At 43.8% G+C, this 21388-nt stretch overlaps 1 protein-coding gene across 17 annotated transcripts in view; it reads right to left on the bottom strand.

Moving 5' to 3' along the window:
* The window catches only part of LTBP1 (latent transforming growth factor beta binding protein 1), a 446285-nt gene that overhangs the window by 181346 nt on the left and 243551 nt on the right, over nt 1–21388 (bottom strand). For all 17 annotated transcript variants that reach the window (XM_051843010.3, XM_008254559.5, XM_089326552.1 and 14 more), the window contains one exon: nt 2449–2551. In XM_051843010.3, the coding sequence (XP_051698970.3) occupies nt 2449–2551 (103 nt within the window). The remainder of the gene's footprint in view (nt 1–2448; nt 2552–21388) is intronic.

Here is a 21388-nt window from a genome sequence, read left to right on the forward strand (position 1 = left end):
CTGTCTCTCCCTCTCTCTGTGTAATTCTGACTTATAAATAAATGAACAGGGGCTGGTGCTGTGGAGCCCGGCTACTCCACTTCCGATCTAGCTCTCTGTTAACGGCCTGGGATAGCAGTGCAAGATGGCCCAACTGTTGGGCCGGCGCCGCGGCTCACTAGGCTAATCCTCCGCCTTGCAGCACTGGCACACCGGGTTCTAGTCCTGGTCAGGGCGCCAGATTCTGTCCCAGTTGCCCCTCTTCCAGGCCAGCTCTCTGCTGTGGCCAGGGAGTGCAGTGGAGGATGGCCCAAGTACTTGGGCCCTGCACCCCATGGGAGACCAGGACAACTACCTGGCTCCAGCCATTGGATCAGCGCGGTGCGCTGGCCGCAGCGCGCCAGCCGTGGCGGCCATTGGAGGGTGAACCAATGGCAAAGGAAGACCTTTCTCTCTGTCTCTCTCTCTCTCACTGTCCACTCTGCCTGTTTAAAAAAAAAAAAAAAAAGATGGCCCAACTGCTTGAGCCCCTGTACCCACAGGAAGGACCTGGAAAGAGCTCCTGGCTCCTGGTTTCTGGTTTCAGATAGGCACAGCTCCAACCACTGTGGTCATTAGGGGAGTCAATCAGCAGAGGGAAAACCTCTCTGTCTCTCCCTCTCTGTCTGTAACTCTGCCTCTCAAATAAATAAATCTTAATTAAATAAACACATCTTAAAAAGAAAAAAGAAATAAGCTACCCAGAGTTAATACTGTGGTCAAAAACTATTATTGGGGGCTGGTGCCGTGGCGCAGTAGGTTAATCCTCCACCTGCGGTGCCAGCATCCCATATGGGTGTCAGTTCTAGTCCCGGCTGCTCCTCTTCCAATCCAGTTCTCTGCTATGGCCTGGGAAGCAGGAGAAGATGGCCCAAGTCTTTGGGCCCCTGCACCTGTGTGGGAGACCTGGAAGAAGCTCCTGGCTCCTGGCTCCTGGCTCCTGGCTTCGGATAGGCACAGCTCCAGCCGTTGCAGCCATTTGAGGAGTGAACCAACAGAGAGAAGATCTTTTTCTCTGTCTCTCCCTCTCACAGTCTGTAACTCTCTCTCTCTCTCAAAATAAATAAATAAATAAATAAATAAAATCTTAAGGAAAAAAAAAACTATTATTGGGGGCCAGAGCTGTGGCATGGTAGGCTAAATCTCTGCCTATGGCATCAGCATCTCATGTGGGCACTGGTTCTAGTCCCAGCTGTTCCTCTTCTGATCCATCTCTCTGCTATGGCCTGGGAAAGCAGTAGAGAATGGCCCAAGTGCTTGGGCTCCTGCACCCGCGTGGGAGACCTAGAAGTTCTTGGTTCCTGGCTTCGGATTGGCACAGTTGCAGCCATTGCAGCCATTTGGGGAGCGAACCAGTGTATCGAAGACCTCTGTCTTTCCCTCTAACTCTGACTCTCAAGTAAATAAAACCTAAAACAAAACAATACTATTATTGGGAAGAGAGTAACAGAAAGAGATGAGCCTAGATAAATTCAAATCAACAGATTCTGAAAAATGTATTAAAGACAAATGCAAGCAAATAGGTATTAACATAGATTGAAGTCAAAGAGGATTATAATTGTGTAAAAGTGGTGCTAATGGGCCAGGCGTTTGGTGCGGTAGGCAAGGCCCTGCTTTGGGTACCCACATCCCATACCAGAGTTCCTGCTCCTGATTCCAGCTTCCTGCTCATGGACACCCTGCAAGGCCCTAGGCAATTGCTCAAGTAGTTTTGTCCTTGCATCTATGTGGGAGACCTGTCTTGAATTTCCAGCCTCTGCTTCAGCCTGGTCCAAACCCAGCTGTTGCAGCATTTGAAGGAATTAACCAGTGAGTAGGAGAGCTCTGTCCACCCATCCCTCCCTCTTTCTTTCTGCCTTTCAAATTAAATAAATAAAATTTAAAGATAGTGCTAAGAAAAACAGGGGAAAAATGTGCTCCAGTGGTTACAAATTTCTTTTATATAGCAGCAACCAATCATTTCTTCATTTTAATCTTTTTTTTGGGGGGGGGGGACGAAGTCCTATAGTATAATATAAGAGAAACTACAGGATAGTAATGAAAACTTCATTTAAATACTTTAGCCATATAAATAACAGCACTAACTTTTTATGGGCTCAAAACATTGATTTAGCATTTTATCTTTCCCTGAGACAAAAACAATTTTTTGGTTTATTATCTCTTAAAACACATTTTTTTCCTTCCATAAATAATCCAATTGAGAAAGGCAGTTGATAACTGAACTAATTAAAAAAAATCAATGAACATTTGCCTGGAGTTGGAAGATTTCCAGAAAGACAATATACATTTGACATGGCTTTAATACGTTCTAGAATTCAGCATGAGGCTTCTTTGAAACTCTAATGGTGCCGTTATTAAAGTAGTAATCAAAAAAAAAAACAACCAGACACGCTACATTAACCTGCAAAAGAATGATGAAACATCACTTACATGGTTTCTTGGGGCATTTCTGGCATTTGTGAAAGCCCCAGGAGGTACCCACAGTTCCACAGCAGTCCTCTTGCTTCGAAAGGCCAGGGAGAGCTTTGCCGCACTGCAAGGAGGAGGTGTGACATGGGGGTTAATTGAGGGCAGGGTGCTCCGCTCCAGAGCACTGTTGTGCTTCACAGTCACGTTATAAAACAGCTCCCTTGTTAGCGACACAATTAGAGACGGGGGAAAAAGCCATAAACCCGGCAGCAAAATACCAGGGCAGAATAAATGCAACACTGAAGTGAACATGAACATTTCCAAAGAAGAACCCTTCGTGTTTTTAGGTTTATGAAAACCTGCCGTGCTGCTCAGAGCACTTTATAAAACCCCAGTTTCCATTGTCTTTTTCATCCCCAGTAAGAACTTCATAATTTAAATGATGAATTTAAACGTTTCAAATTTCGGTTGTAGCTGTTTAAATCTTTCATGTGGATCTGGGCTATCCGGGTGGGGGATGTGTGTAAAACTTGCCAGTGTGCCACAGATCTGGTCTTCCTATAACCCTCAAGGCCTGAGGAGGGACAGTACAGGAGAGGACAGGGCAAGAAATGGTGATGGGCTGAGCCAGACTGGTTCTGGCAAGACACAGGCTCCAGGCAGCCAAGCGGCCTGACTCAGAGAGGTCAGTCAAGCTAGGACCGTGCTGGCGGGTTGACATCCGACCAGCCTGAGCAGGCAGCAAAGTGAGGCTTAGAAACTACCAGAACTGCACTGCTGTCAACAGTAAAGACCAGGTCAGACTCCTGATCAAACACGTGAGGTCAGAAGAAACTGAGGGAAGCAACTGCAAGTTCCTGGGGTAGGAAAGACCTAGAGAAACAGCTATTTCTCTGTCCAATTCAAAGGCCATTGTGTAGGGAGGACCACGTGAATCTCAATCCCTTCCCTGCAGGCTTTGTCTAAACCCCACTTCTTTGTCTTGTGCACAAATACAGAATACCTACGGGTTCACTCTGCCCGCCTCTGGCTTGCCCTCTACAATCTCCCCCAGATGATTTCCCCCCATCTTTTCAAAGACAAATGTGATAGATCATATCAAGCCATTGATTCAATATTTGGTGGCTGTCCATTGCCTAAAAACAGAACTTCCCATAGCAGGACACACAGGTCCATTCTAGTCCCACTGAGGGCAACCTCTTCTCTCCCTCTCTACAGGTATTCTTAGGCTCATCACAGGATTCTTCACTTTCTGAACCAACAACATATTTACAAAAGGCACTGTCTCTCCCTAGAAGGCCCCTTTCTCTCTTCCTTCCCCAAACTTCATGCATCCCACAAAACCCAGCTTGCAGAGCGGTCACTGTGAAGCCCCCTCTGTCTCATCAGTTGCAGAGGGTTCCTCCCTCCTCTCTACCCACCCCCAAGCACTTTCTACACAGCTCTTTTGCCTCTGCTACGCATTTTAATTGAATGCATATGTATCGTATTTATCTTTATATCCCAGGACACAGTACACATTCCAAATGCTCCAATAAACACTGAAGGAATGAACCAAGGAAGGAACAAATTACCTAAAGAACCAAGGACCCAACCAGTTGCAGTCCACTGAGGCCAGCAGTGGCTTTGGGAAAACCAAGACTAGCACACAAAGCCAGGCCAGTAAACAGAGCCTGTGGACTCCAAGTCCAAGCAGGCAGTGACTCTCGGAAGAGGAGGGGGCAATGGTCACAAGTCACCCTCCAGATCTCCCCAAGCACACAGAATTCTCATCAAGGCTCTAGGTGACAACATACTTGAATTGCAAAGCAAGAACAAACTGCAGAAGGCCCACATCAGTTAATGAAGTTGTAATTGCAACACAGCTTTGAAGCCCTTAGGTATTTAATGATGTCAACACATTGCTGTGTGCTCTCCAAATGCAGTATATGATTGAGGTTTAAAATGTGACTTGAGTTAGAGCAGCGTGGGTCTCAATTCCAACTCTAGGACTTCTTACATGCATTATCTTAGGCTAATTTTCTTATCTATAACACGGGGTACAACTTATAGGATCTTTTTCATAAGGTCATGAGAAGCAAAAGGGGAAATAAATGTACAACACGGGGCATTATTTCCAACATGTGTAAGCGCATGGCTACCAGCACCGTGACAGCAGTTACCAGATAAGAGCTCCCTGTCCCAGATGTCCCATGTAAGATCCCTTCGGTTTATCACACTCCCTCGGACAGTAAAAGGCATATGAGTAGAGCAGACTGTGGGTGCTCCATCAATCAGATTATTTAGATTGGCCACTGGAGAGAGTATCTGGCTCCAAAGGAAATGGCTCTCTAAGACAACGTTAATAGCCCTGAAACTGAAGTTGGCTTGAAGACATTTTGAATTAGGTAGAAGTAGACATAGAAAAAAAAAATCATGGAGGTTTGTTGTTGTTGTTGTTCCTTAAACTTGCAATGCCATATCCTTCTGGAAGAGGAACTGAGAAAAGCCTTAGTGTATGTTCACATAGGCCCAAGGACCTCCACGTTCCATGAAGCCTGGGCTGTAAGGTATTTTATGCTGGATTCAGGTCGTTCCCAAAGCCTTATGCTTAACCACAAGAAGACTTAAACTTGAACTACGAAGGACAGGAGAAAGAAGCGAGAACAATGATCCAGACATCAGACTGGTAACAAGACAATTAGGTTAAAAACACAATGGTCTCCATTGCTGCGGTCTGCCTGCCAAAGTGTGCTTAATGTTTATTTCCACTTTTATAAATCCATCAGATTTATGTAAGACACCAGTCCGCGTCGTACGCACATCATTCTTGTACTGGACGCCCTAGGCTCTTCTGTTAATCAAGCAAAACACTCAACACTCGCTGATTTTATACGCTCAAAGTGTTAGTAGCAGTTAAAATCCAATTTTCACCTTGGATTCCTAGAATGTTTTATTTGGTAGGGCAAAAATAAATCATTTCTTTCTACTGGGCCTCCAAAAAGGTACATGGTTTTCATTTCATGATTCAGGCCGCTTTATCCCACAGCTCTGCTTTCGCAGGTCCACAGCCAAGAGCAGCACAAGCCATCCAAATCAATGAAATAAACAGTGGCGTAGGTGGCACCACGACGCCGTGTTCATCTCCAAACTGGGTCTGCACGGCACAAGAACAAGCTGGAGAGATGAAGTCAGGGCTACAGCAAGGCACAAGGTTTCACACGTGCCCCTTCCAGTATTTAACCACAAAGAGGCTTCCCTGTGCAGCCCGAAACACCAACGGAGGGCTCTCCCCCAGGGCCACTGAACACACTGGCCTCCCCTGGATGCAGGAAGTAGCTAGGGGAAAGGAAAGCAGAGGAAAGATCACCTCTGTCTCACACCAAAAGGCCACACAGGCAAGAGGCTGACATGAGCATTCAGAACGTCCTTCTCCAAGACTGCTTCTCGGTGACACATAACCATGTGGCTATAGACTCACTCTAAGTCCACTTTTATGTGCAGACTGAGGTGATGTTGCAAGTCCAAAACACAGACGGCATTTCTCCAATGTGAGTTGTTCACCACATCTGCAGGGAAGGCCTGTCATTTCAGGATGACTCTTGCATATGAGCAATCCTAGAGAAATGTGCTAACTTCACAACCTGCTACTTAGCCGTGTCAAGTCACAAACAAAAATCTAGCTTTGCAAATGACAACGTGCTCTAGCTCCTCAAGAAAGCTCACACAACTCTGGGCTGCAGATTAAGGAGCACCACAAGCCCACATACCCATGCTGGGATTCAGCAAATGCGTGACCCAGCTCAAAAAGGCCAAGCAGAACAGTGTAGGTTCTGGCAACCAGGTCACGTGAGGATCCATTGAAGAGGGATAGTAAGACTACATGTAGACACGATAGCTTTGTTCAGATACAGTAAGCAAGACAGCACTTGGTGCTGGATCTTAACACGATGAAAGGCTACGAATCACAGGAAGACACAACTCAATTTACTAAGTGACTCTTCTACCACTCAATGTCCCTCAACCATGGCAGATGCTGACATCGCCACTAGGAGCGGAACCCAGCAGCCCATCTCTCAGATATGTCCAGAATACGAGGCAGACGGCCACAGGGGTTTCTGCCAGGCCTAAGAGTCTGTGGTCAATATGTATGGATAGCTGGCACCGTGGCTCACTAGGATAATCCTCCACCTGCAGCGCCGGCACCCCAGGTTCTAGTCCCGGTTGGGGCGCTGGATTCTGCCCCAGTTGCTCCTCTTCCATTCCAGCTCTCTGCTGTGGCCTGGGAGTGCAGTGGAGGATGGCCCAACTTCTTGGGTCCCTGCACCTGCATGGGAGACCAGGAGGAAGCTCCTGGCTCCTGGCTTCTGATCGGCACAGTGTGCCAGCCGTAGTGGCCACTTGTGGGGTGAACCAACAGAAAAAGGAAGACCTTTCTCTCTGTCTCTCTCTCTCTAACTCTGCCTGTCAAAAAAAAAAAAAATATGTACAGATAGGTTACATTACTCAATTTAACAAAATACCAGGGCCAAACTCAAGTCGGTTTCACGTCTACAACCGCGTCAGGAAAGATGCACTCCTAACCACTTCTTTTTGTCTTTGTCTCCTCCTCCCTCACCTCCACATCTCCAGAGATTCTCATCACTTATCTGAGTTCCTGCCTACTGGACCTGCGCAAGCAAGACAGAAGAGAGACAGAAACAAACAGCTACTCCCAGGCCCAATTCCCCAGTACACTGACCTTGTTTCACAGAAAACTGGGTGCATGAGAACAACCCCCTGATCCTTCCTGCCCTCCTGAGATAGTGCCATGTTGCAGACTAGTCATTACTGTTACTACGAGTTACCACACGGCATCGTCACAAACAATGGTGTAAAAGCCTTTAGCTTTAAAGCTAGTTGTTAAAAATTAATAGATTACAAGTTAATGTATTTTTCTAAATCTTTTTCCAAAATCTGGGCCTGATTGAGAATACAGAGCTTCAGATTTTAACTTCAGTTTTGAGGTAATACCACATCATTTACCTGATAGTTCAAAGTTAAGCTCTAATTACACTTGCTGTTAGATTTTCCTATAAATGTATAAGGGGAATGATAGCCCAAAATTTACCCTTTGGCAACCAAAGCTTATGATTTCTGTCAATTAAAAACTCACCACTGAAGTTGCTTCAGAGATCAGTGTTAATTTGAAGAGTTTGTGACAGATACTGGAGTGTGGTTTCTAAGATTTCATTTTCATACCTTAAAATTGCTGGTACTTACAACATCCTCATTCCAGGAATATTTGCTGCACGGTGTAGACTCCTCAGGAAAGAGGATCCAGTAGTGCAGGGAAGGAGTATTAACATGGAATCCTTAGACCTGGATCAAAGTTCCAGCTCTTACCAGCAATGAAATGGTCAATACATCATCTGGCCTCTGTGGGCCAGTAATGAGACCATAGGACAATAATCCTGGTCTCAAAGGGATATGAGATTAGATGACACACACATAAGCAGGGCTGCCTGGACTCCCTCTGTCTATATGGGGATGGGAGAAAGGTAACCCTTCAGCTCATGTCCTGCAACTGGACACAGAGTTTGGTGAGCGGAGCACAAACTGGATTCCCATCCATCATCCTCACTTGGTGTCCTGTGTGTGCAAAACCTACAATCAGTGCTAAAATGCTGGCCATTTGATAGGTTCTCTGGATCCATTTATTCAAAGCATGCAGATCTTGGGGTGGGCTTTGTGGCACAGTGGGTTAAGCTGCCATTGAAGATGCCCATGTCCCACATCAGAATGCCTGGGACTAAGTCCCACAGCCAATACAGTTTTCTGCTAATGTGCTTGTCATGCTTAAGTTCTTGGGTTCCTGTCACTGTTGGAGACCAGGATGGAGTTCTTGACTCCTGGCTTTGGCCTGGCCCAGCCATGGCTGGTGCAGGCATTTGGGGAGCAAACCAGCAGATGGAAGATATCTCTGTCACTCTGCCTTTCAAATAAATAAACAAACTGTTAAAAATGTATTCAGATCTTTAATTATTCAAAATACCCTTCCATGAAGACAGCCACAACATCAAGGACCTACTACTTAGCCTCTATTTAAGATACTTAAAAAATGCTAGTATTAAAATTTTTATCACGTGTATATTATTCATTTTATTTTGTTATCAGGAACTATTTTATAATGAAGTATGAAATACTTTAAGCTTGAAGAAAGAACATTTTCTCAAAAGAGAGGAAGGCACTGAGCCAAAGAAGCAAATAAACCAAACTTAAAGCAATACAGCTTTCACAAAATAGTCCTTGAGATTGCACTGAGGGAAAAGACCAAACAAAATACGCGTCTGATTCATTCGAGCTCTTGCAAGAGTAAGCAGGACTGTGTTTAGGCAAGAGCAGAGACAAAGAAATGACTCAATGGCTCTAGTGGGGACAGAGTCCAGAGAGGAGGACAACAGCTCAAGCGAAACACAAGAGCAGCCACCAGCTGGGAGACGGGAGGGTGGGTAAGGCCAAGGGGCCAGGCCGAATATGAAAAGGAACAAAGAGTGGGTGTGGAAAGTCATGAGGTGGAGCTAAGCCATGGAGAGTTTTCAAATTTGGGATTAGATTTATAGTGCGATAAAAAACCAGGACACAAGGAAAAGGAAGCGTCACAGTTCCTTTTCCCAAAGCTAAAAGGTTTTGGATTGCTTCTGATTAATTAACTGGAATCCTTTAAACAATGGTAAATGGAGGGAAATTGATGGAAAGCAAAAGATTAAGTGTTAGGTACAGTTAACTATATTAAGGTATAGTTTTCCATACCGGGTACTTCCCCTCAAATATCAAAAAGATAGATCAAGATAAAGTATATCATTCACAGTGGGAAAAGGAAGAAATCATATTTAAGATATAATCAGGAATAAGAAGACAAAAATGAAATTGGGCAATTATTAAAGCTCATTAGTCACACTTCTCAAATAGCAGAGGGGGTTTTTAAGTTCAGCACAAATGATCTCTTGCCCCAGCGAATGCTGTGCACGCAGTCAAGAGGCAGCCTAACCACAGCAACCCCCCAGCCATCCACGTGTCTGGCAGCACCAGCACATCCTGACAGGCAAACTAATCTTTCTGCACGTGGGTCCAGGAACAGTGATGTAAGGACCATTGCTAGCACTGCGGGCTGGCAAGATACAGCTTTGAAAGACGGACAAAATGATTCAACTCTTTTCTCTACCCATTACCATCAACATGACCATGGGCAAAACCCACCTCCTCTCTCTGACTATTTCCTGCTCTATACCATGGAACTAAATATTCATTTTCTCTGAGCTCTTGAGAGGAATGAGGCAACACACGCGAGCCAGACTCTACCTGTGACAGACACACGCCCGCACCCAGTCAGCTCCCTATCAGCAAGAGACCCTTGCCCTATGCCCCTCTGTTAAATAAGCTGGTTTTATTTAACAAAAGAATGAGTCATCTAATAATGATTAAATAGACAATAGCCTAGACTCAATACATAGAGAAAAAAGGTATAAAGAAAAAGAAAATATTCTTAAGGTTTCTCTAAAAATAATTCAGATTTTCGCAAAAGCACTATAGATGGTAAAGAAACACTGAACAGCTGCTGTCGAGGCTCTGTGATTATATGGCTTTTATTTTCATTCCACTCAAGCAGCACAACATGAGATCACTGAATTAGCATTCCTCGTCCCATTAAGAACCATGATATCAATGCTCAAGCAGCAGACAATTTCACTTTGGGGATATCAAGATCCTTCTTGTCACAGTGAAAAGGGTGGAGCCCACTGTGCGTCCCGCAACACAAGTATCCATGGCGCAATACCACAATAACATAGAACACGGGACCCCTTAACTGAGACAGGGCCCAGAGAATGTAGCTGTCCCTTCAGGTTTACATAGTAATGGGTTCTTGAGAATCCTCCACCTCCAGAAGAGATGGCCTGGGAGCCAGCTTGCACTGGCAGAAAGAACACCGAACTAGGAACCAGGGAGCTCAGCTTTAGTTCCCACCTGCTATGAACTCAGTAGCCAAGTAATATACCTCTCGGGAAGTTTTCTTATCAACAAAACTGTGAGGGCAGACTAATGGCTAATACTTCTTTATGCATCCAAATTCTATGATTTTCTGAAGGCTTCAGTATATTACTGATGGCAGCCAGGGAGCGGTGGTAGAAATGTCTCCCATGTCAGGACAATCCCATGGCAATCCCTGGCCCACAGATGTTCACTGCCTGCCAGGCTGCTACAGTAAGTTCCCTGACACCCATCTTAGCTCATCTTGCTCTCCTACTCTGCCCTGGACCAGTTTGATCAGTGATAATCATACTGGGCCTCCTTTGCTGGCCCCAGCTCACAACAGCCCTTTTCTGCTAACCCACACATACCCCAAAGCACGTTTACCTCCCTGAAAATAGTTATGACCCTTACATGGCTCCTTTCCATGTTATATTACATTATTATATTACATTACATTATTGTAATGTATGAAGCGTGGTCCATCAGTAGGCAAAGTCTTAGAAATTGTCCAATATGGTCACGGAGATGCAGATTTCACACATGTGGCGCTGTCACGATGACACAGTCACACTGCAGTCCATCACCCCACACTGCCCAGGAATGTGTCCCAAGTCATTCTGCCTAGGCAAGTACCATCCTTATGTCCACACTCAATCAGAAGCAGGCTTCCCCAACTCCGACAGTCTGACCCAGATCCCTGAGGCATTCAGGCAAGAATATGCTTTCCCTCAGCACTCTGAATCTAGCTGAGGAATGCCAATCCCGGTTCTGGAAATCTTAGGCCTCTCTGCAGAAGAACCAGAATGAGGGCCCTTATGGGGAAAGCTCTGCCTCTCTGGAACAGACTGCATGAATCCAGGTTTCTGTCTCAGCCTTCTTTGCTGCTATTACCAGCCTTTTCACTACAATACAAACATACCTGCACTCTGGCAAATCAGCCACTTTCTACTTTCTGAACAAAATGACATTCTTTTAACCTCTGCATCTACCATGGCTCCAAATCAAACTAGAGAACTCACGAATGATCTCTCCAAAGTTCTGTACTGGAACATTAAATATGTTTATTTCTCTGCACCAGTAAGGAAAAAAAAAGTGCTAAATCTCCTAACCCTACTGCTAATCCAACACGAAGCACGTACTGGACCAACTCGCTCTACAGACCTACTGTTGTAACAAAGAGTCCTGCACCATGGAGCACTGGCAGAGTCACAGGTATTGTCTCATAAGAAAAGGAAAAGGCTTAAATACTTCCAGATTTTCTAAAAGAACTAGTAAAAAATTTGCTTTGGCTTGAGCAGAACATTCTTTATAGGCAAGGTTTCCTTCTTTCTTTTTTTTAAGTCCGCCCAGCTTTCTTTTATTAGAGTAATTAAAACAATGTTAGGCATTTGGGGTATCTGATACAGCCATAATCCTCTGATATTTCAGGCTATTGATTTTACAAAGTATCTACTGTGACTAGGGCATTAACTGCTACAAATGTATAACATCGATTTCTGATCGTATATTTGTTTAAAGCCTACTGAAGCCAAACCATTGGGCTTCAAGGAATTCCAGACAACTCCTTTAGTTTATAAAATGGTTTTAAAAGTCACAAGAAGGCAAAAATGGTTTTTAAAGTAACATACAAAGGAAGAAAAATTCGTAAGTGTAAATCTCATGCTTTTCCTTGATATCTTTTCTAGAGAAACAATCAGATTCGGGCTACTTTCTCCATCTCTGTAACGATTTGAGCATTCCAGCAGTCAAGTCTTCCAGGTTGTGATCTGTGTAACTTGCTCTTCTTAAATTACAAGAAAAATTAGGATTGTCATGATTATATTCTGACATCCTAATTCCCTTTAGCCCAATATTAGAAATGATATCAGAAAACCTAGTACTGGATGGGGAGTAGGTCAAAGTGATTTTTAAGTTCTATTTCCAGGGATTTATCTAAAAAGAATCATTTTAAGGCAGAAGATAAAAATGGGCACAAAGGCACAGTCATTACTTTGATGGCAGCCCCATCACCACCAGAAGGATGAACATAAAAGGCGGATTTCCCCCAATGCTTCTTCTGCAAGTGTTTGGAGAAAAGTCTTCTATACGAAAGACCACTATTTGCCATTTTCCTTTTGTACTATGCAGAGATAATGAAAGGAACAAAAAATAATTCACTCTGTGACACGGTAACATATGTCTCATTTGGTAAAGCTTTCAGTTTTTCTGTCTCAAGTACACAGAACTGAAAACTGTGGTTTGGTTGCAAGTCATGTAGAAAAAGTGAAAGCCACAAATAAAATAATAATAGCGGTAAAAGTAACAGCTTCATTGAGATCTGTTTAGAGAGAGCAGGGGACCATGTCTGTCTTGCTCACTGCCCCATCACCTGTGATAACAACATTGATTGCTCACCAAAGAGCCACTTGTTGTCCCCCATTTCTCAGATCCCGTCTCAGTGTGGGTTTCCATGACAAAATAGACGGTGGCTTAGATGGTATTTATCCGCTCACAGTTCCGGAAGTTGGAAGCCAAAGACTGAGCTGCCAGCACGTCTGATTCTGCTGAGGCACCGCTTCCTGGCTTGTAGGCAGCCAGTGCTCACGTGACCCGCTCTCAGTGTGCATGTGAGAGGAGACAGACAGTATGTTCCTTCTTGGATGCTAATCCTACCACACTGGGGCTCCAGGTTTACAACATTATTTAACCTTAATTACTCCCTTGTATGTTCTATCTCCAAATACAGCTACCTTGGGAGTTAGGTCTGCAATATATGGATTTGGGGGAGGGCACCATTCAGCCCACAGCACAGCAGACAGGACCACGTGACTTGTAAACAATGGGTGTGGGGAAAGTAATGTGCACCCCGCACAGATGTTGCGAACAGCACAGCAGTACCGTGCCGTAACACCATCAGCCCAGGCCCTACGAAACGGGTTTGCAGAGCCCCCTGCTCCGCTGTCAGATGCCTACTGCATATTGAGTTGTCACTGAAGCACGACCCAGCCTAGCACAAATACAAATATGTTTACAGACAACTCTTCCATCCCCAGCATTGAGCTCAACTCCTAAGCATCCCTGCCCTCAGGAAAAGCACAAGTTTGTAGGGAAGGACCAAGGAGACACCAAAGGAACAATTTTAAGATAAGTTCAAAAGAGTCTGATTAGATTCTGAATGCAGCAGGAATTCAAGGAAGAGGTTGAAAAAGTACTCAAAAGCTTTTGAAGGAACGGATACTGCAAAGGAATCTCAAAGTGAGGTCAGAGAGATCAGCATAGATATTCACTGCATCTGACATTTGTAGTGATGGCTCTGTCCAGACGTCTTGCTGTAGGTTAGCGTCAATGGTCTCCAGGAATGAGCACAGAAGAAAGAAGTCAAAACTGTCACAGGGCCAGCGAGGCTGTGCAGTAGGTTAGGCCATGGCCTGCAACATGGGTCCCGTATCAGAGCACTGGTTCCTGCCCCAGTTGCTGCAGTTTTTGATCCAGATCCTGCTAATGCACCTGGGAAAAGCAGTGGAATATGGCCCACTGGGGCCCTACGCCCATGTGGGAGACCCAGATGGAGTTCTTGGCTCCTGGCTTCGGCCTGGCCCAGCCCTGACTGTCACGGCCATTTAGGGAGTGAACCAGCAGTTGGAAGACCTCTCTCTCTGTCTCTACCTCTCTTTCAAGTAACTCTTTCAAGTAAATAAAAATAAATCTTTAAAAAAAAGTGCTCTGAAAAAAGACTTGTACTGAAGTCACAGAATGCCATATGCTTAGCGAAATAAGTCAGACCCCAAAAGGGACAGTACCACACGTTTTCTCTGATTTGTGGTAGGTAATATACAGAGTACCAAAAAAATGCAATGGATTTCAGAGAAACGGACATCTTGGGATTTTATTATTGTTTATAACCCTTGTCTATACTCCTGCAGAACAGTTTACATTCTACTTGTTGAACTCTTTATTTAATAAAGGATTTAGCCTGTGATTATAAAGGAAATTAAAATTATTACTGCAAAAATTTAGAACAAAAACAGAAAGGAGGAAGGGAGGGAAGTAACATTATACTCTTAGGATTCTATATGTGAATTACAGAAAACCTGTTCTCTATATTAATAAAAAAAAGACTACATTCTTTTTAAGGGCTATTATTTATTTGAAAGGCAGAGTGACAGAGAGAAAGAGAGAGAGAGAGATCAATCTTCCATCCACTGGTTCACTCCCCAAATGTCCACAACCACCAGGGCTGGTCCAGCCCAAAGGCAGGAACCTGGAACTCCACGTGGGTGTCCTATTGGTGTCTTGAGCCCAAGCATTTGGGCCATCATGCACTACTTTCCCAGGAGCATTAGCAGGGAGATGGATTGGAAGCACAGCAGTTGAAACTCAGGCCAGCACTCTGATACAAGATGATGGCATTGTAGGCAGTAGTTCAACTCGCTGAACCACAACGCCAGCCCCATTATTTTCTTTTTTAAATTTTTTTTAATTTATTTTATTTGAAAGCCAGAGAGAAAGGAACAAAGACCTTCCATCTTCTGATTCCCTCCCCAAATGCCTCCAACAGCCATGGCTGGGTCAGGCCAAAAACTGGGAATTCAACCCAGGTTTCCCATGTAGGTGACAGGGATAGCATTCCTTGAGCCATCACCTGTTGCCTCCCAGGGTACATGTTGGCAGGAAGCCAGCAGACTATATTCTGAACAACCTCACTAGAGCTTGCACATTCTGAACCAGTCTCCTCTACAAAATGTTCACCTTAGAGGCATCACTGTTTTTGTTCAAAATATTTAGCATTCCTTTGTTCAAATTTTAGAATTCTTCCTCAGAGCTGAAGACGTATCAATGGTAACAAACCTCTGTTCACTGGAGTTGACCTGACCACAGAGAACGTTCAGATTCTTTAAGAACACAGTGAATCAGTGACGGGAAGATCTCCTTGCGAAGTAAGACTGGCTTGCTAACACAGCTCATCAGCGCTAAGACAATTCCTTCAAAGCAGACATGTTGAAACCGGGGAAGCAGGGAGGGGACACATCTGTCATCTCTCCACATAGGTCAATGCTGCTTCTCTCGCTACCACGTTAAGGGTCAGATTACACAGGAAACCAGGCGATTCCATTTTGTTTTTGCAAATCTCAATTCCAAGGGATTGCACAGAACCAATAAATGGTACCAAATCCTAGAAATATCTGCTATGAATCTTCAAACATTTCCTGTCATGTGCAGAGCCTAAATCAACCATCAATTTAACCCATGTTTTTTTAACAACTACTTCTTTTTTTTTCTTTTTTTTGACAAGCAGAATGGACAGTGAGAGAGAGACAGAGAGAAAGGTCTTCCTTTTTCCATTGGTTCACCCCCCCCCCCCAGTGGCCGCTGTGGCCGGCGCGCTGTGGCTGGCGGAACGCACTGATCCGAAGCCAGGAGCCAGGTGCTTCTCCTGGTCTCCCATGTGGGTGCAGGACCCAAGGACTTGGGCCATCCTCCACTGCACTCCTGGGCCACAGCAGAGAGCTGGACTGGAAGAGGAGCAACCAGGACAAAATCCAGCGCCCCGACCGGGACTAGAACCCGGGGTGCCGGCACCACAGGTAGAGGATTAGCCTATTGAGCCACAGTGCCGGCCTACAACTACTTCTGACCTGTTCAGAACTGTGGTCTTCAGAGACAATAACAGCAGAAGCTTGGAAGGGGCTCACCATCCTTCCACCCCGAGCTGCTCCATAATCACTCTAAATGCCTATTCCCAGGTAAAAACGAGAGTCTAATTATTAATCGGCACATAATTTTAGTGAACCCTAGAGGTATAAACTATGAAAACTTGATACTCCAAGTCATGATAAAGGCATTTTCATTGCCAATAAAATGAGAAAAACAGCCGAGAGGTGAGGCTCAGGGAGAACCCACGAAGCGGCACAGACTCGTCCCTCTATTCTGCAGGTCAGGGCAAGTGCACACTTGGAGCTGACAGATGTCGGTTTCCAGAAGGCTCCTGCCTGGGTAAAGACTGGATATGACGCAGTAGGAAGGTTAACGTCTGGGTCACAACCCATTCTCTGAACTCCGCTACTCTAGTTCTAAGAATCTCTATTTTCATGATCCTAATGTCTCAGCCCCACATTCTCAATCCAAGTAAAACGGGCAGTGCTCCTCTCCACTGGCAGCAGCCCAGTGGCACGCAGACATGCTCTCTTTCACACACGGTGCTTCTTCCCCTTGGATCTCACCCCTGTCCGAACTGGTCTTTCTTGACTCCAGGCAAGAGGGCTCCTGCACCAAGTCAGTCTGGCAAAGGCTGCTGGCACCCGATCAGTAAACCCATAAGGGAGCCAGCACCTATCACCGGAGGCCTATGACACCTTAGGGGATACCTTCTGCTGTTGACACAGGTAAGGCTTGGCAAGGATGGCTACAAAAAGCAGCCACTTCAGAGCCACTGGAAACAGCTAGACTCACTAACACTCAATTAAGTAGTTCTTCGATTATGCCAAAGGAGTTCTTGAGTGGGACACTGAAGAAAAACCCAGATGGCCTAGGAAGTGCCTGGTGTTAATGACTTATTCCACCTGAAGGAGGCCAAACTTCAGCAAATGCAATCAGCACGCCCTAACAGAGCTCTTTGCTCACGGAGAAGGCAGACATCGATGGTGCCAGCCCTGCATTCCCCAATCAGCCCAGGAACACCTACAAAAGTAGATCAAGGCCACGGCCCTGGTCCGAGCTCACCTGGGCGGGGCCCCTCCCCTAATGGCAACAGGGACAGAAAGAGGATGACTTATAAGGGCGCTTTTCAAGGAGTCCATAGAAACATGGAATTAAAAGATAAAAACTTTCCCCACCAAAATAAGCTTAAGTCCACGTACTGTGGGAATCTTCAAAAAGTTCAGAGAAAATATGTATGACTGTGATTATGTGTGATTATTAAATATTAATTATTATGTGTGATTCCATTTTTCCACAAATTTCTTGAAGGACCCTCATACCTCTACCCTATGCCAACCCAGCTTGGCTGACTCAGTTCTCTTTTCCACATAAGGGATATTGCACCCATGACAGAGCAAAAATTCTTAGCACAATGTCTTTTATAAGGATTTTTTCTTTAGACTTCTAATCCATATATGTACTTTATGGGCTCAGTTTAGAGCAATTACCAGGTGAAAAGTGTTCCATTGATTCTGACACAATTTCTGTGAGGATAAAACTAGTTTGTCATAGCTTCAGGCCCTACCCAGTAATACCCTCATTGGCAGGAGAGAAGAGATTTTGTAGAAATTAAAGGGCAAGATTTCTAAGCAGAACTTAATGTCCCAGGCTCCCTTAGTCTAGCACTAAACTCATTTCCTATCACTGAGAAAAGATTGTGGAACTTTGCAGCCCATCTAATCTACAGTTCCATCCATCCACTGTCCATCTGTCCACCCACCCATCCGTCCTCGTGCTGTCGTGTGGAATTAGCAGGCATCACATTCATTCCTCAAGTTTGTCATCGGCTTCTGTACAGTGGAAACCAGGAAATGCTTTTCTTCAAAGTCTTGTGAGACAAGTACTGAGATGTTTTTAAAAAGTACTTTTCAGCCACGTAGTTAGGATGCTTTCCACTACAATGAGCTCACAATTTCCTGCTAATTTCTCAATGATGCTTATTTTTTTAAGCAAAAGCTAAGTGCATGTCTTTGGCCCTCCGGAGGGATGTGTGTGTGTGTGTGTGTGTGTGTGTGTGTTCCAGTGTTAAGTTTTAGAGCTTAAGGATGTTATTGAATCTATCTGCCAAAAGAGACCTATCTCCAATTAAACAATCTTTTTCTCCAATGGTCCATTCTGTTTCCATTTTTCCTGCCCAAAAAGAACCACTCAATCAACTTTTGGCGCCTCTAGGAGAATCCCAAATAGTTCCGTCATTTTAACTTAATTTTACCCTTGTCTAAGTTATTTATATGATGAATAATTAGTAGGAAAAAAAAAACCCTTTCCAGTAATTTCGGGATTTCACATCAAGTGCTGGTCCTTTCTTTCCTTCTTCCACATAAAACTTATTTTCTTCTGGAAAAGATATATTAGAGAACCTAATTACTCTTTGTTTATTTATGGCCTTTTTTTTTAAAACCTTTATGGAGATTTTATAAACTATGAAAGTGGGTTCATTTTTTTTAAGACTTATCTATTTTTGAAAAAGTTACAGCTAGAGAGGGGGGACAGGGAGAACGGAGGGAGAGGAGAGAGATCTTCCATCTGCTGGTTCAGTCCCCAAATGGCTGCAACTACCAGGGGTGACCAGGGCTGGGCCAGGCTGAAGCCAAGAGCCACAGGTTTCATCCGGGCCTCCCACATGGGTGCAGGGGCTCAAGCATTTGGGCCATCCTCTGCTGTTTTCTCAGGCACATAGCAGGGAGCTGGACTTGAACTGGTGCCCCTGTGGGATGCCAGCGCTGCAGATGGTTTCATAACCCATTATGCCACAGCACCACTCATGTGTCATTTTATCAGCCTTATCTGTGCTGGAGCACCATAGAGAACATAAGAGCGTTCTCTCCCTCTGTTGACATTTACTTCAGGTTCACCACTGTTTCTGTGCTTCTTAATGAACTCAGGTGTCTATACATGAGAAATTTTCAGCATCTGCAAAAGGAAAGTCATGAGGTATTTGAACTGTTTTTCTTCTTGCAATGATTGTGTCTAAATAAGGGACATGTTCCTGTGCTCACCAACGAGCACAGGGCTGCACAACCAGGCAATGACAGACCCAGTATAGAAGCTGGACCTTGAACTCTGAGTTATGACTCTGAACTCTTCACTTTCAAGGCCTTTTCATAGTCCCTAGCATCACCGGGTCACTTAAATGGTTGTTTCCAGCAAGTGGGCAATAAGTAGGACTTGCTGGAAACAACCAGAATTCAGATGTCACGTGGGTTGGAATTAAAGGTCGCTGCTAAGAGAGCCAGTTTCAAACAAAGGCCACCCACATATAATAAGAGAAGGGGCATAGATGGGATGTCCCTTTGATGAAAAAAAAATTTAAGGGGTATTTTCTGAAACCTGGCTTCTCCACAGAGATAAAAAGAGAATGGATTCAGGACAAAATAGATGACTCAGACCATTTATTGCTTAAAAATAGCTTACACCATGCTATGCTATAAGCAGCTTTTATGCACATTGACAAATGAAGAGTAAGCTTCGGCTTGCTAAGGGAAACTATGGAAACTCATAATTTTTGATGGAAAGGGAAATTATGCACAACCATCAAAGAATACAGGAAGTTGCTGTCTGCGGTAGCGCTGGCATGGATAGTGCCCATGTTCTTGTTTTAGGTATTCCTCTAAATGTGACTTGGGTTGTTTGAAAGAAGATCTTAAGATCTGAAGTTTCAAAGGTTTTTTTTGTTTTGTTTTGTTTTATTGTTTTACGTTTGAAGACAGCATTTAAATAGGATTTGCTGTTGCATTCGGTTTAAAAAAAAAAAAAAAACCAAGTCCATGGTGGTGCCATATTCAAGCAGGAACATGGATTTTGTTCAATAACTGACTGCTTTTAAAGAGTCCACTGCAAAATGTTAAAGGAACAAACCTTACAAACGATGATTTAAGGTATCCCTGGTGCCTATTCTCCAACACTTAACACCACTCGCAGCTCCAAACTGCAGATCCCTGGGGAGGAAGCTTACTTGGCCAAACTGGTACTGTTCACTATTCCTCCAAAAACCATTTTCTAATCTCAAGATAGGTAAGAAACCCGAGATTTCTGACTACTCTATATCCACATCACACAACAACGGGTCCTTTATGTGCTAAGAAATATGCCTTAAAAATCAGGACTTTCTTCCCCCATATGCTCATGCAACCATTTGCAGCACTTTGAACAAAAACATATTTTGAAATAGTCGGTGAAAATTTTTTTGGAAAGAAAATTGAAATGTATGAATGAGATATTTGGTGAAATTGAAGGGGAAAGTTTGAGTCTTTAAAATATGTTCTAAATGGAAATCGTTTTGTGGATTTTTTTCTCTTGTGCTTTCTTTTCCCTCTTTTGAATATTCTAACTCTAATCCCTGAGAAAGAATTGGGCTGTGAATTATCTTAAGGTATCAAAGGAAGAAATGGTAATAATTATATAATATTTAAGGACAGACTGTGTATTTTGCTGTTTATTGTAGTGATTCACTGAGCTCAGTAAGTATACGGCCAAAATTAAATAGATATCCAATACAGAAGGTTTCAAATACTGCATTATAGTCTCTTGGAAAAATGCATCTAAAGGGTTTTTGGTTTGTTTAAGTTATGTTTTTATCCTATTGTTTGTTTGTTTGGCTGTGTTTTTATGTTTTTATTTTCAGGTAGAATAATAAATCTGGCAGCTAAAAAAAAAGAGAGAGAGAGAATGGAAATGTTCAAGCACATGAAAACAGGAGATTACCCTGAAAGGAGCTGGGGACTGTAACCCCAGGAGTCGTAATTCTAACTTGATTGTCCAGTGAGCAAACGCACAAAAGTTTTCACATACATACTGAATACAATTTACTCCAAGTGGCAAGAAACCTAATGTTGCCAAAATTACGGCTTGCCTATTACTTCAACCTTGACTTTCATTCAAAAAACCTATTCCTCTTAGTCACCCTCTGTGTTGTGTTAGAATCACATCTATTCTTCAAAGTGAATACAATGTTGCCTACACTCAGCCTGATTTCCAAAAAAATCAATGCTTTATATGATCTTAAAACAAGAAAAAAAACAAGGACTCTGCAAGATTAAACATCACTTTCTGCAATAGTAAAACACCCTACGGAAAATTTCCCCCTACATCTTGGCACTCTTTGTCAAGGTGAAAAACATTCCAGAAATTTCCAGTCCTGTTGGATTAGATAGGATTTCTCCCTCTTCAAAGTATGACGGGTCTTCACAAAAGGCATATTTTACCAAAAAATCAGGCATAGATTTCCAAAATGTTTGTAACAAAAATACTCTATTTTCCATGGAGTTTAAATATCCTCATATACTCTAAAGAAATT

This window comes from Oryctolagus cuniculus, chromosome 2, assembly GCF_051225735.1.
Source record: "Oryctolagus cuniculus isolate XC-2025 breed Fujian yellow rabbit chromosome 2, ASM5122573v1, whole genome shotgun sequence".
Classification (NCBI taxonomy): Eukaryota; Metazoa; Chordata; class Mammalia; order Lagomorpha; family Leporidae; genus Oryctolagus; species Oryctolagus cuniculus.